This window comes from Abramis brama (genome assembly GCF_963993115.1).
Source record: "Abramis brama genome assembly, chromosome: 20".
NCBI classification, from domain to species: Eukaryota; Metazoa; Chordata; class Actinopteri; order Cypriniformes; family Leuciscidae; genus Abramis; species Abramis brama.
Window position 1 is genome coordinate 31,195,065 of NC_139982.1, and position 15,894 is coordinate 31,210,958.

General features: G+C 37.6%; 1 protein-coding gene across 1 annotated transcript in view; it reads left to right on the forward strand.

The window, feature by feature from the left end:
- slc6a13 (solute carrier family 6 member 13) overlaps window positions 1–15,894 on the forward strand; it is a 29,238-nt gene that overhangs the window by 6,432 nt on the left and 6,912 nt on the right. The window contains exons 2-8 of the mRNA XM_084095938.1: window positions 2,314–2,514; window positions 4,638–4,772; window positions 5,601–5,741; window positions 5,830–5,917; window positions 6,745–6,877; window positions 7,003–7,137; window positions 11,664–11,767. Of these exons, the coding sequence (XP_083952064.1) occupies window positions 2,314–2,514; window positions 4,638–4,772; window positions 5,601–5,741; window positions 5,830–5,917; window positions 6,745–6,877; window positions 7,003–7,137; window positions 11,664–11,767 (937 nt within the window). The remainder of the gene's footprint in view (window positions 1–2,313; window positions 2,515–4,637; window positions 4,773–5,600; window positions 5,742–5,829; window positions 5,918–6,744; window positions 6,878–7,002; window positions 7,138–11,663; window positions 11,768–15,894) is intronic.

The window sequence follows — 15,894 nt, forward strand, 5'->3', positions numbered from 1 at the left end:
TTACATAACACGGTAATGCATAGTAATTTTTACATATTTGCAGTGCCATTTGAGTGTGTTACTATGCAGTTGCTAAGGTGTCCTGAGTGTTTTTGGAACATGTTGCTTTCCAGTTTTCTATGTGGTTGTTAAGGAGTCTTGAGTGTTTTTATCATGTTGCTATGCAGCTGCAAAAGTATTCTATTGTAAGAGTTGTTTTGCATGCTATGCAGAAGCTAAGGTGTTGCTATGCAGTTGTAAAAGCATTCTACAGTAAGAGTTGTTTTGTGTTTTTCTATGTAGTTGCTAAGGTGTTGCTATGTCATTGCTAAGGTCTTCTGAGTGTTTTTTAACATGTTGCTTGCTATGCAGTTGCTAGGGTGTTGCTATGTGGTTGTTAAGGAGGCTTGAGGGGTTTAATATGTTGCTGTGCAGTTGCAAAATCATTCTATAGTTAGAGTTGTTTTGTGTGTTGCAATACAGTTGCTAGGGTGTTGCTATGTGGTTGTTAAGGAGGCTTGAGGGGTTTAATATGTTGCTGTGCAGTTGCAAAAGTGTTCTACAGTAAGAGTTGTTTTGTGTGTTGCTATACAGTTGCTAGGGTGTTGTTATGTGGATGTTAATGAGTCTTGAGTGTTTTAACATATTGCTATGCAGTTGCCAGGGTGTTGTTATGTGAATGTTAAGGTGTTTTGAGTGTTTTTAACATGTTGCTATGCAGTTACTAAGGTGGTTGCCATGTGGTTGTTAAGGAGTCTTGAGTGTTTTTAACATGTTGCTATACAGTTGCTAAGGTGTTGCTATGTGGATGTTAAGGAGTCTTGAGTGTTTAACATGTTGCTATGCAGTTGCTAGGGTGTTGCAAAGTGGTTGTTTAAGTCTTGAGGGTTTTAACATGTTGCTATGCAGTTGCAAAATAATTCTACAGTACGTGTTGTTTTGCATGTTGCTAGGCACTAGCTAGGGTGTTGCTATGTGGTTGTTAAGGAGTCTTGAGTGTTTTAACATGTTGCTACACAGTTGCTAGGGTGTTGCTATGTGGTTGTTACGGAGTCATGAGTCTTTTTATTATGTTGCTATGCCATTGCTAGGGTGTTGCTATGTACAGTAGTTGTTAATGAGTCTTGAGTGTTTTAACATGTTGCTATGCAGTTGCAAAAGCATTCAACGGTAAGTATTGTTTTGTGTGTTGCTAGGGTGTTGCTATGTTGTTGTTAAGGAGTCCTGAGTGTTTTTATTATGTTGCTATGCTGTTGCTAGGGTGTTGCTATGTAGTTGTTAAGGAGTCTTGCGTTAAAATGTTGCTATGCAGTTGCAAAAGCATTATACTCTAAGAGTTTTTTGTGTGTTTCTATGCAAAGGTGTTGCAATGTGAGTGTTTTTTAAGCCTACATGTATTTTATATTAAGGTCAGTAAAGGGCCTTTATGTCCTTGTGAGTTTTTTCACATGCTGTATTGAATTAAGCCATAACAGATCACTTGTTTTGTGGCTTTTGAATGCAACGGTTACAGATATCATGACAAAACATGCAATAATATGCTTGGAATTGAGTGGGTTCATCACACATACACAAACAGTAGGGCTTTTGTGCTCAGACTGGTTTATGAAAGGATCTGGTCTGAATGGGTGTGTTTGGGCCTCGTATCTTCATGTTTTACCAGATAATAACTTTGGCTCTTTTGAATGAAAACACTTCTGTCAATCGTTTAAAAGATTTAGTTTTTTAATTAAGAATTAATTACACCATTCATTGATCAAAATAAATCAAGCATAGCGTCAGTTCTGGCAGGTCATGTTAGTCAAGCTTGCATAAGCTTACTCTCAGCTGATCCACGTCTACCTATAGGATTACGACACCTATCACTGTATACATACATATCAGCTCCTTCATTATTATCAGCAGCTATCGCGTTTCTCAGGAGCGAATTACCCTCCTCCCTCCCCAGCTCCACCTGTCTTCAGTCAGGATTTGGCATTCTGGTTCCCCTTGAATCAGAATAAATTCTCAAATTATGTTGTACTTTAAAATCTTGAATTACTGATATCTGCATACATTCATGTTGGTTCTGTTCTGTTTACCCTAAGTGGGGTTATTGCTGCTCTTATCCATGCTAGGCTGCATGGATGCACAGGGAGTTCTCGCCCAGAACAGAACCATACCGCCAATCCAAACTGTATGCTAATTGTCAATCATATTTGACGATAGTGGTCCTGACAGAACCACAAATGATTAATTGCATGTGATTATAACTGCATTAAACAGTGCTACTCTTGTCCGATCACATCACAGCAGTCATGAGTTTCTTCAAAACACGCTTTTATATTTCTACAGGAGAGAAAGAGATCGCGACCAAGATGGACCCGTCTAACGGGCTGAACTGTCCGCTGGAGATCGTCCCGCACGCCGAGGTGAAGATGACAGAGCGAGGACAGTGGAGCAACAAGCTGGAGTTTATCCTTTCGGTGGCCGGAGAAATCATCGGACTGGGAAATGTGTGGCGCTTCCCGTATCTCTGCTATAAGAACGGTGGAGGTGAGGAGGCCCAACAAAATTACTGATACTGAATAATTATCATGTACCTCAAAAAATACTTGCATGCAAAACCTGGTGTTACTATGATACCATGTCCAAAAATCCACATTATGCCATGGTACATCGCCCATATAAAATATAGTATTACCATGGTAAATATAAAAAAAATCACATAAATTCATCAAAAAGAACCACAGTACTACCATGGTGTTTTAGGAAGTACATTGGAATTCCATATAAATATCATGGTACATAAATTGGTATTACTCTAACATGATACATGTCCAAAAGCATATTATTTACCATGGTACATGTCAAAAACAGGGTATTACCATGGTACATTTCCAGTAAAAACATAGTACATGTCCGAAAAAAAATCATGCATTTCCAGTATACATAGTATATGTCCAAAAAACAAAGTGTTATCATGGTGCATGTCCAAAAACATGACATTACAATGTAATGTTACTTGTTCATTATTGTTTACAAATGTGGTATTACCATGGTACATGTCTAAAATAGAAAGGCATTATCATGGCATATGTCTAAAAACATGGCATTACTACTATGATACATGTCTAAAAATATATAAATATGTTATCATGGTACCTGTCCCTGATCAGATAAGGTCTCAGCAGTTCATGTGTGTGACGTTGCACCATCAGCTTTTATGATTCACTCTACGGAGATTTAGCAGGTAAACAGTGTTACATCAGTCCAGTGTTAGTGCTGATTGAAGTCTTGTGTAATCGGAGAATCCCTGACTCATTAACACACCTCTGGGAGAAAGAGTTTATCCAGTCTCTGAAGAGAAGAGAGAATGTGGAATGTGTCTGAACGCTTCCCTGCTTTACATCCAGACTCACTTAACTTAAATATATCAGATTATCTAACATAAAAATAGATCTTTCAGATGCCGCGGACCCCAAGTTTGATCATCAATGTGGAAAAAAGCAGCTATATATTTTCATTAATAAAGATCGAATTAATACTCTATTATAAATATGTTAAATTATTATTATTATTATTTTAAATATTTAGTTATTGTACTGTTAGATGTATTATGTATATATTTATTATTTAAATAGAATTTTATTTATTTTGCTATTATTTTTCTATTGTTACATTATTGAATTTTTTCTACTCACTATTGTACTGTTAGATGTACTATTTATTTAAAAATTAAAATGTAAATACAGTACATAATACATTTAATTATTATTACATTTATAATACAATTTATTTACATTATTTATTTAACTAAAATTGTATTAATTTATTTTAATATTTTTTTAATTTATTTATTGTAATCAGTCAATTTATTTAAATCACATATATTAATTTATTATTTATTATTTATTGAAATCAGATGTTATGTATTTTAATCTTTATTTATTTATTTATAATCAAATTTTATTCCTTTATTTTAATATTTTAATATTAATAAATATATTTATTAATTTTAATCAATTTATTTATTGAAATCAGATTAAATAATGTAATATTTATTTATGCATTTAAATAAAAATAAAAATTGTAATCTTTATTAATATAATTTTTTTATTATTTATTTTAATCAAATGTATTTATTTATTTGTAAATGTATTTATTTAGATTTTTATTATTTATTTATTATAACTTTTTTCTACACTGTGTTTCTCTAAACCGGTTTGTAAAGCGTATAGCGGTGTAGAGGATCCTATAGGTTTTGATAAAGATCAACACACAGTCTAGATCCCGAATGCTTTTAACGTTTGCCAGGTGTTTGTGAAACTGACCTATTGATCCGACAGTTGGCCTGATGAAAGTGTTGCCAGTTCAGAAGGTGAAAGGTCACAGCTGTTGTTTGATCAACTCATAGCGTGTGTCCATACCGAGACGTTTGGGCCTTTGGGAACATTTCGAACGTTCGCTGAAGTCTTCAGATTCTCAGATGTTTCCCCTGAGAAAAAGAGAATATTGTTGGGTTAAAAATAACAAATGACCCAACATGCGTAAACCAACGGTTGGGTTAAAAAAAATAACCCAAGGTTTTTTACTGTGCAGTAATCACACACGTTCTTCCTCTAGAGTCTCGAACTGCTCAGATTCTCCTCATGATCGATGTCTTTATCCTCTTCCAGGTGCGTTTTTCATTCCCTACCTGATCTTCCTCTTCACCTGCGGTATTCCCGTGTTTTTCCTGGAGATCTCTCTGGGTCAGTTCACCAGCCAGGGAGGAATCACATGCTGGAGGAAGATCAGCCCGCTGTTTGAAGGTCAAGCATCAGTTCTCGTCTGAACCCTTTCAGTTAAACTCCACATGTTAGTTATTTGAAGATTTCAAGCAGCAAAAAAAAAATGTTTTGCTGTTAGATACACTGTAAAAAATAATCGAATTTTGTAAATAAAACAGATTATTGGAAGACATTTTACAAGAAAATATTTTATTTAGTTTTAATTCAATGCCGTTTCTTCATAATTATTTGTGAAATTTACTAGTGATTTCTGAGTGAAAGTTGTTTCAAATGAAATCCTACGCCATTTTTTTTTTCAGCGTATATAAGGTAAAATATAAACTACCGTAATTAGCATAGTATAAACAGTAGCAGTAGAATTTTAAATTTTTTCCATTAAAATTGTAGAACAATGTTATAGCTTTTACATAATCTGTTCAATTAATATTCATTGTATTAAAATAATTGAATACCACAAAATATTTAGTAATTAGTTTCTATATTATTTATATACGGTTATAGTATTTTACATTTATTTATATATTTTCAGCTTTCATTTTAGTCCTGGTTATAGAAGTTTTATGCGCTTTTGCCATTTTGTTTTTAATTAAAAAATATAATAATATTTTTTTTGTTTAGTTTTAATTTAAGTAGTTTTAGTACTTCAACCAAAACTGATTTTATTACAGTTACAGGGCAACATTTCCAATTTTCTTTTCGGTTTCCCAAGTTTAAGTTTTTCAAATGATATTTTTTATTTTTTATTTTACAGAAAATGATTTTAGTTGTTTTAGTTTGCTCTAAAAACACTTATTTTGATTCTATTTAAAAATCATGAAGTAACTCACGAACGGTCTTTCTCGACTGTAGGCATCGGATACGCCACTCAGGTGATTGTGGCTCTGCTGAACTTCTACTATATCATAGTTTTGGCCTGGGGAATATTTTATCTGTCCTTCTCCTTCACCTGGGATCTGCCGTGGTCGTCCTGCAACAACACCTGGAACACAGGTGACGCATGAGTCATGTTAATATGAATTCACTCCAGAAATGCATAGATCCAGAACAACAATCCAGAGATTCCTGTTGTTTTCCACAGATTCCTGCATGGAATTCCAAAGACGAAATGATTCCATTGACCAAAGTCACCTTGAAAACGCAACATCGCCCGTGATCGAGTTTTGGGAGTAAGTTTTACGAGCATCTTCAATGTCCTGCGTCTTCTTTCTTACTCTGACATTCCATTTTATCACTGTGCAAACATTATTGGAATGTTACTTTTGAACGTTCTTTGAACATTCTAAAACATGTAACATTTAAAAGAAAACATTCCAGGAACAGATCACTTTGAATGAACGTTCTATTAATGTTCCTGGAAAAACGTTCCCTGTTAGATGGGGCTGTTTTTACTTTTTAGATCTCAGAATACCTCAGATGTCAAGCTACTTTGGCTTTAAAGGAACACACCGACTTTTTGGGACTTTAGCTTATTCCCCGTATCCCCCAGAGTTGGATAAGTCCACACATACCCTTCTCATCTCTCGTGCCGTAACTCTGTTTGACGCACCCACCGCTAGCCTAGCTTAGCACAAAGACTGGAGGTAAACGGCTCCAGCTAGCATTATTTTGTCACTTATTGGGAGCAGTATGCTAGCTGGAGTTACGGCACGAGAGATGAGAAGGGTATGTATGGACTTATCTAACTCTGGGGGATACGGTGAATAAGCTAAAGTCCCAAAAAGTTGGCGTGTTCCTTTAAGCTATTTTTGTTTTTGCATTTCTTCAAACATGTTTTGCTTGAATACCTTCAAATTTCTTGACTTTAAAATTCAGGATAAATCAAACGTAAACTTGTCCATTCTTTGAAGCAAGCTTTTATTGGAAAATCAGCTAAACCCGCTTTCTAGCAGGCTAACTATTCCAAGTTTATGCCACCTGATCCTGAAACTTGTCCAACTGCTCAAGTAAGCGTGATTTGAAGGAGACTCCAGCTGATTTGTCTGTGTCTCTGTAGACGGAGGGTTTTACGGATCTCCTCTGGGATGGAGGAGATGGGAACGCTGCACTGGGATCTGGTCCTCTGTCTGTTGTTGGCTTGGGTTATGTGTTATTTCTGCATCTGGAAAGGCGTCAAATCCACCGGCAAGGTACATGTGCAAAAAACCTGTTGGTTTCTTTCAAGTTTTGCCCCATTAGTTCATTAAAATTATAAAGCAGATTCAAGCAACACTTTGAAAATAATGTACCTTTTTGTTTTGCTGTCCCCCAACAGGTGGTGTACTTCACTGCGACCTTCCCGTATGCGATGCTGCTGATTTTACTGATCAGAGGAGTCACGCTGCCAGGAGCGTCCCGTGGGATCCAGTTCTACCTTTATCCCGACCTGGGAAGGTTAGCGGACCCGCAGGTATCGCAGCTTTTCATCTTTACTACTGCAATTCTGACATGTAAATTCTACTTGTCATGACTGGAAAGGAACTGTTTGACCTCGTTGAGACATTATACTTACATTACTATTATTTAATGCTTTTGTTATTGTAATATTTAATTATATATATGAAGACTTCAGATGCAAAAGCCTCTAAATATATATATATATATATATATATATGTGTGTGTGTGTGTTCATATTTAGATACATTTAATTATTTGATATTATTTTATAACAATTTTTAATATAATAGAATTTTTAAGTGCCCCATTATGCTTTTCCGAATATTACCTTTCATGTAGTGTGTAATCTAGCTGTTTATATAAAATATGAATATAAAAGGTCCTACAAAACACAAAAACATATAAAAGTGAATATGTATAGTTTTTAAAGATCAAATTCAACTCTGAAACGAGTTGTCAGTAATTCCAGTCTCACTTACTTTTACTTTTCCTATGTAACAAAGTAACAAATTTGCATAATGCCAGCCTCTGATCTTCATTGGCTGGCGGTGAACAGCGTCTGCTTTGCCCCTCAAACACTGTAGTTTTATCTGAGACTGGAAGAGTTTGGTTCATGTTGTTCATGTCGAGAAGACGCTGTTTTCTGCGAATCCACTTTGATGCACTTCAAAAGGATGAGACTCACGCTGGAATTGGTACAGAAAACAGACTGGGCTATCTGACCAATCAGAGCAGAGTAGACCAATCACAACAGACTGAACCATATGACCAATCAGAGCAGAGTAGACCAGTCACAACAGACTGGGTCATCTGACCTATCAGAGCAGAGTAGACCAATCACAACAGACTGGGTCATCTGACCAATCAGAGCAGAGTAGACCAATCACAACAGACTGGCCATCTGACCAATCAGAGCAGAGTAGACCAATCACAACAGACTGGGTCATCTGACCAATCAGAGCAGAGTAGACCAATCACAACAGACTGGGTCATCTGACCAATCAGAGCAGAGTAGACCAATCACAACAGACTGGGTCATCTGACCAATCAGAGCAGAGTAGACCAATCACAACAGACTGGGTCGTCTGACCAATCAGAGCAGAGTAGACCAATCACAACAGACTGGGTCATCTGACCAATCAGAGCAGAGGAGACCAATCACAACAGACTGAGCCATCTGACCAATCAGAGCAGAGCAAGCTCTCGTAAAGGCAGGGTTTAGAGAGACTGAATCTTCTAACGAACCGTTTTAGACTCTTGAAATGAGCTGATGCTGCAATGTATATAATGAGAATATTAAAGAGTTTTTTTTACCTTGGATGCAGGTGAACCTATTAAAGGAGATCCAAAACAAAATTATGAACCTTTAAAACAGCGTAACAGGGGCACTTTAATTAATTTCCTCACTTGCAAAATGACAGTGCAGACCAAAAGTTTGGGTTTGAAAAATCGTATCTGTGTTCAACGGGAACATTGAGTCCACAAGTGTGTTTTGTAATTCCGCAAGCGCATTGTTTTCTCTTAAACACTCAGTGCCTCGAGTCGAAAGGTCACGTGATTTGTCTACCCAGGTGCTAGTCGTGGCCTGGGGCAGGACGCCCAGCAGGGGAACGTTGTTTTCTGTCCTTCTTTGATTGCGTCCATCTGTGCATTTGACCTTTGATCTGATTTTCTCATCATCACAAGAAGACCCCCAAACCCACGTGATTTCTGAGAACAGGCCACGACACGGCCACCCAGATGTATCCCAGCATTCCTTAACGTCGGAAAGAACCGCTTAAAACCTCTTCTGGAAAATCTATGTATAGCGACAAGAGCATTTTTGGTTGGACTTGAGAGATAGCATTGGTTGTGTTGACGTCGTTTCAACTTAGAGGCATAAAAATTAGGCTAATTAAAGAAAATGTTATACCCATTGCTGTTTTGACATCTTTTGGCTTTAAATGTATACAAATGAGGCCAATGTTAATGAAATCTTCAGTTAGAAAAGTAAACGGTTGGACAGAGTTGGTTAATTGGCCATCTAAGGCTTCTAAAACTTAAGTATCATGGTTCAAATTGTTTAAAAGTGGCATTCATAAGGTATTGTGTCTAACATAAGTGTTATAGGATATTCAACAAGATTTCATGTTGAAATTAGAGATCGACCGATATTGACTTTTTATAACCGATAACGATTGTGATTGTATGTTTATATGCCCGATAACCGATATACAGAACCGATATATATATTATTGCTGTTTTTGCCAGTTATAACAGCACTGAACTGAACAAAACTGTTCTAACTCTTATTTTCTATACTGTAATTTCACTGCCTCCTTGCATTCATAACAAAACACACTTCTACATCAATAAATAATGGAGTTTGAAAGAGTGCAAAAAATAAAGTCACTAAGGTGTCTCTTAAATAAAAGCTTAATTGGAACAGGACTTGATGGATTATCACCATTTATCGATGAATCCGATAAAACAAAACCGATACTCGATTATGAAAAAATGCTTAAACATCAGGGAAAATATCGGTAAAACCGATTATCGGTCAGTCACTAATTATAAACCTATTTTGGTCAATACTGACATGTTTGGTTGGATTTGAGACATAAACATTGACTTTTTTTGGTCGTAGATGTATAAAAATTCAACAAATTCTTGTGGGTTTTACATGAACTTGGCTATAATAGGTCAGATTCTTTAAAATCAACATGAATCGACATTCATAACCCATTCATAATTCTGTAAATGTTGGATTTGCTGTTTTGACATCTTTTGTTCTTCGATATACAGGCCAAAATCAATGAAACCTTCAACCAGAAATATAAACAGTTTTACAAAGTTAGTCAAATCGGTAATCTATGTCTTTAAAAACTTGAGTATCAAATTGTTAAAAAAGTTGCAATTATAAGCCATTTTAATTCTGTAAAATGTTATAGGATAGATTTGTTGACTTCAGCCTCAAATAAAAATGCATAATAAACATATTTTTGGTCAATACTGACATGTTTGGTTGGATTTTGACATAAACCGTTTACTTTTTTTGGTCGTAGATGTATAAAAATTCAACAAATTCTTGTGGGTTTACATGAACTTGGCTATAATGGGTCAGATTCTTTAAAATCAATATGAATTGACATTCATAACCCATTCATAATTCTGTAAATGTTATAGGATAGATTTGCTGACTTCAGCCTCAAATAAAATTGCATAATAAACATATTTTTGGTCAATTCTGGCATGTTTGGTTGGATTTGAGAGATAACCGTTGCTGTTTTTGGTCTTAGATGTGTAAAATGAGTCCAGTTCAACAAAATCTTGTGGGTTTATGTGAACAATTAGTCAAATCGGTGATCTGTGGCTCCAAAGACTTGGCCATCATGGGTCAGATCCTTTAAAATCAACATGGATTGACATTAATAACACATTTTAATTCTGTGAAGGTTGGAATTGTGAGAGAGCCATTGGGCTGATGAAGTTAGTCAGAAATTCTCGAAGGGTTGTGTGTCGCTTGGACATCAGTGGTGTTTTCAGCACGCTTCTGGTGATACATGTGAGGTTTTAAAGGGAGTGTGAGGAATTTTGCACATGAAGAAGAAGCGAAGTGATTAGATGCACGATTTTCACCTGAGATTACACCAGTCTTGTACAGTACATGTGTCACGTTGTGCATCTTGTGTCGTAAGAGCTTTAATATCCTGAATAACAGAAAGTGCTGGGATTGATGTCAGAGTGTTTGATTGACGAGCTAATAGCAAAACTACCGTCAGCATATTTTTCCCAGTTCATGTCTAAACTCGTTTCAGGACTTTGACTAATAAACAATAGGTTTCACAAGATCCAGGAATCCTACAACAGCTCTAGTCTTTCAGCTTGTCCATTCAAGCTTATTACCTGAAGCCAAATTAGTCAAACTGCTAATCATGTCAAACACAAACACACACACACACACACACACACTCACACACACACACACACACACACACATATATATATATATATATATATATATTCGAAACCTCATTTTACATAAAAAATATATATTTTATATAATATATTTTATATAATTTAATATTTTATTTATTTGAAAATTTTATTTTATATATAATAAAAAATATATTTTATTTTATATTATATTATATTATATTTTTATTATATATATATATATATATATATATATATATATATATACATATTGTATAAACCCAAAATAAAATATTAAATAAAATGAAAATTGGCAAGTATACTAGACTTATAATTTATACTTTTATATTTTATATAAAAAATCTATATGTTATATAATACCCAAAATGTAATAATAATAGTTCAAAACTACACATTAGACCCAAAGTGCTGAACATAATATAAATAAAACAAATGAAAATAAAAAAATAATTAACAATCCAAAAAGCTAGAGAGCACAATAAGAGAATAAGAGACGGATGCCTAACAAATAATGAGGACATTTATTTTCTCTATTAATGTGTCTGTTCATCGGTATATATTAAAGTTGTTTTAAAAGCATAAGATCTGTGTTTGTGTTTTGAGGTGTGGATGGACGCCGGCACGCAGATCTTCTTCTCGTACGCGATCTGTCTGGGTTGCCTGACCGCGCTCGGAAGCTACAACAAATACAACAACAACTGCTACAGGTGAGGACACGACACACACATTACGAGCTCTTATTTCTGTTCATTATCTATTCAACATCAGTTCTAGATAACACATGATGTGTTTCTTTTACTATAGTCACAACAAAACACTTTAAACCTCACATTTAGATGTAAACTATGAGATTGATTCACTATAATAGAACTGACTCATTAGAATCATTTGATTCCAAATTCTAAATAAGAGTCGATTCTAGGTTCAAAACCCAAGATAATATAGATATTAAATGTGACCCTGGATCACAAAACCAGTCATAAGTCGCACGGCCCACTAAACATTGGACGTCGGATAGACGTGCAGATCATGTCTATATTGGGTCCGTCGGTCCATGACCAATTCTGGACATCTATTCGACGTCCAAACTAGGTCCACTATTTGGACGTCCAACCATGACCCAACTTGGACGTCATATAGACGTTCAACATTGGACCTTTGAACTGGGTAATTTTTTTCGACGTCCAAACTAGGTCCACTATTTGGACGTCCAACCATGACCCAACTTGGACGTCATATAGACGTTCAACATTGGACCTTTGAACTGGGTAATTTTTTTCGACGTCCAAACTAGGTCCACTATTTGGACGTCCAACCATGACCCAACTTGGACGTCATATAGACGTTCAACATTGGACCTTTGAACTGGGTAATTTTTTTCGACGTCCAAACTAGGTCCACTATTTGGACGTCCAACCATGACCCAACTTGGACGTCATATTGACGTTCAACATTGGACCTTTGAACTGGGTAATTTTTTTCGACGTCCAAACTAGGTCCACTATTTGGACGTCCAACCATGACCCAACTTGGACGTCATATTGACGTTCAACATTGGACCTTTGAACTGGGTGATTTTTTTCGACGTCCAAACTAGGTCCACTATTTGGACGTCCAACCATGACCCAACTTGGACGTCATATTTACGTTCAACATTGGACCTGAACTGGGTAATTTTTTGGACGTCTATGACAGGTGCAGGAAATTTACATGATTATTATAATTTTTTTAATTTACAAATGAAGAGCTCTTTTCCAAAACGCAAGTTTGTCGTGTCATTTTGCTGTGTAATGAACCTATTCACTGCTCCATCCACGTTTCCAAATCGCTATATTTAAAATGTAATAAATTTTTAAAATATTTAAAATATTATATTTAAAATATTTTAAATGTACTGCAAGATGCTCGTGATCCAAGCGCCGAACCTATTTTTAGCCTAAACGCGATAATCTTAAATTATCTCACTCTCTCTGTAGCTCAAACAGTAGAGCGTTGGCACGTGGAGCAGATGATCACGAGTTCGAGTCCCAGGTAAAGCGTAAAGCAAGGTGTGTGTGTGTGTGTGTGTGTGTGTGTGTGTGTGTGTGTGTGTGTGTGTGTGTGTGTGTGTGTGTGTGTGTGTGTGTGTGTGTGTGTGTGTGTGTGTGTGTGTGTGTGTGTGTGTGTGTGTGTGTGTGTGTGTGTGTGTGTGTGTGTGTGTGTGTGTGTGTGTGTGTGTGTGTGTGTGTGTGTGTGTGTGTGTGTGTGTGTGTGTGTGTGTGTGTGTGTGTGTGTGTGTGTGTGTGTGTGTGTGTGTGTGTGTGTGTGTGTGTGTGTGTGTGTGTGTGTGTGTGTGTGTGTGTGTGTGTGTGTGTGTGTGTGTGTGTGTGTGTGTGTGTGTGTGTGTGTGTGTGTGTGTGTGTGTGTGTGTGTGTGTGTGTGTGTGTGTGTGTGTGTGTGTGTGTGTGTGTGTGTGTGTGTGTGTGTGTGTGTGTGTGTGTGTGTGTGTGTGTGTGTGTGTGTGTGTGTGTGTGTGTGTGTGTGTGTGTGTGTGTGTGTGTGTGTGTGTGTGTGTGTGTGTGTGTGTGTGTGTGTGTGTGTGTGTGTGTGTGTGTGTGTGTGTGTGTGTGTGTGTGTGTGTGTGTGTGTGTGTGTGTGTGTGTGTGTGTGTGTGTGTGTGTGTGTGTGTGTGTGTGTGTGTGTGTGTGTGTGTGTGTGTGTGTGTGTGTGTGTGTGTGTGTGTGTGTGTGTGTGTGTGTGTGTGTGTGTGTGTGTGTGTGTGTGTGTGTGTGTGTGTGTGTGTGTGTGTGTGTGTGTGTGTGTGTGTGTGTGTGTGTGTGTGTGTGTGTGTGTGTGTGTGTGTGTGTGTGTGTGTGTGTGTGTGTGTGTGTGTGTGTGTGTGTGTGTGTGTGTGTGTGTGTGTGTGTGTGTGTGTGTGTGTGTGTGTGTGTGTGTGTGTGTGTGTGTGTGTGTGTGTGTGTGTGTGTGTGTGTGTGTGTGTGTGTGTGTGTGTGTGTGTGTGTGTGTGTGTGTGTGTGTGTGTGTGTGTGTGTGTGTGTGTGTGTGTGTGTGTGTGTGTGTGTGTGTGTGTGTGTGTGTGTGTGTGTGTGTGTGTGTGTGTGTGTGTGTGTGTGTGTGTGTGTGTGTGTGTGTGTGTGTGTGTGTGTGTGTGTGTGTGTGTGTGTGTGTGTGTGTGTGTGTGTGTGTGTGTGTGTGTGTGTGTGTGTGTGTGTGTGTGTGTGTGTGTGTGTGTGTGTGTGTGTGTGTGTGTGTGTGTGTGTGTGTGTGTGTGTGTGTGTGTGTGTGTGTGTGTGTGTGTGTGTGTGTGTGTGTGTGTGTGTGTGTGTGTGTGTGTGTGTGTGTGTGTGTGTGTGTGTGTGTGTGTGTGTGTGTGTGTGTGTGTGTGTGTGTGTGTGTGTGTGTGTGTGTGTGTGTGTGTGTGTGTGTGTGTGTGTGTGTGTGTGTGTGTGTGTGTGTGTGTGTGTGTGTGTGTGTGTGTGTGTGTGTGTGTGTGTGTGTGTGTGTGTGTGTGTGTGTGTGTGTGTGTGTGTGTGTGTGTGTGTGTGTGTGTGTGTGTGTGTGTGTGTGTGTGTGTGTGTGTGTGTGTGTGTGTGTGTGTGTGTGTGTGTGTGTGTGTGTGTGTGTGTGTGTGTGTGTGTGTGTGTGTGTGTGTGTGTGTGTGTGTGTGTGTGTGTGTGTGTGTGTGTGTGTGTGTGTGTGTGTGTGTGTGTGTGTGTGTGTGTGTGTGTGTGTGTGTGTGTGTGTGTGTGTGTGTGTGTGTGTGTGTGTGTGTGTGTGTGTGTGTGTGTGTGTGTGTGTGTGTGTGTGTGTGTGTGTGTGTGTGTGTGTGTGTGTGTGTGTGTGTGTGTGTGTGTGTGTGTGTGTGTGTGTGTGTGTGTGTGTGTGTGTGTGTGTGTGTGTGTGTGTGTGTGTGTGTGTGTGTGTGTGTGTGTGTGTGTGTGTGTGTGTGTGTGTGTGTGTGTGTGTGTGTGTGTGTGTGTGTGTGTGTGTGTGTGTGTGTGTGTGTGTGTGTGTGTGTGTGTGTGTGTGTGTGTGTGTGTGTGTGTGTGTGTGTGTGTGTGTGTGTGTGTGTGTGTGTGTGTGTGTGTGTGTGTGTGTGTGTGTGTGTGTGTGTGTGTGTGTGTGTGTGTGTGTGTGTGTGTGTGTGTGTGTGTGTGTGTGTGTGTGTGTGTGTGTGTGTGTGTGTGTGTGTGTGTGTGTGTGTACTGAGCGCGATTTATTGTAAACAAACTTTTGTGGATGGACGTCGAAAAAAGACGTGCGGAAGACGTCGAAAAAAGACGTGCGGAAGACGTCGAAAAAAGACGTGCGGAAGACGTCGAAAAAAGACGTCGCCTGGCGTTACAAAACAACCCCTTCAATGGACCAAATTTGGACGTCCAAAAATTACATGAAAATGACGTCAATACGACGTCACATTGCGCAGTGGGGGGTATATTTGTGGCAATAGCCAACAATACATTGTATGGGTCAAAATTATCGAGTTTATCTTTTATGCCAAAAATCATTAGGATATTAAGTAAAGATCATGTTCCATGAAGATATTTAGTAGATTTTCTACCGTAAATATATAAAACATTTATTTTTGTGAGTGAATGCAGCACAATCGTGAACATAAATGGAGAACTTTAAAGGAGATTTTCTCAATGTTTCGATTTTTTTGCATCCTCAGATTCCAGATTTTCAAATAGTTTTATATCTGCCAAATATTGTCCTATCATAACAAACCATACATCAATGGAAAGCTTATTTATTCAGCTTTCATGTGATGTATAAATCTCAATTTCTGAAAATGACCCATGTGACTGGTTTTGTGGTCCAGGGTCACATATAG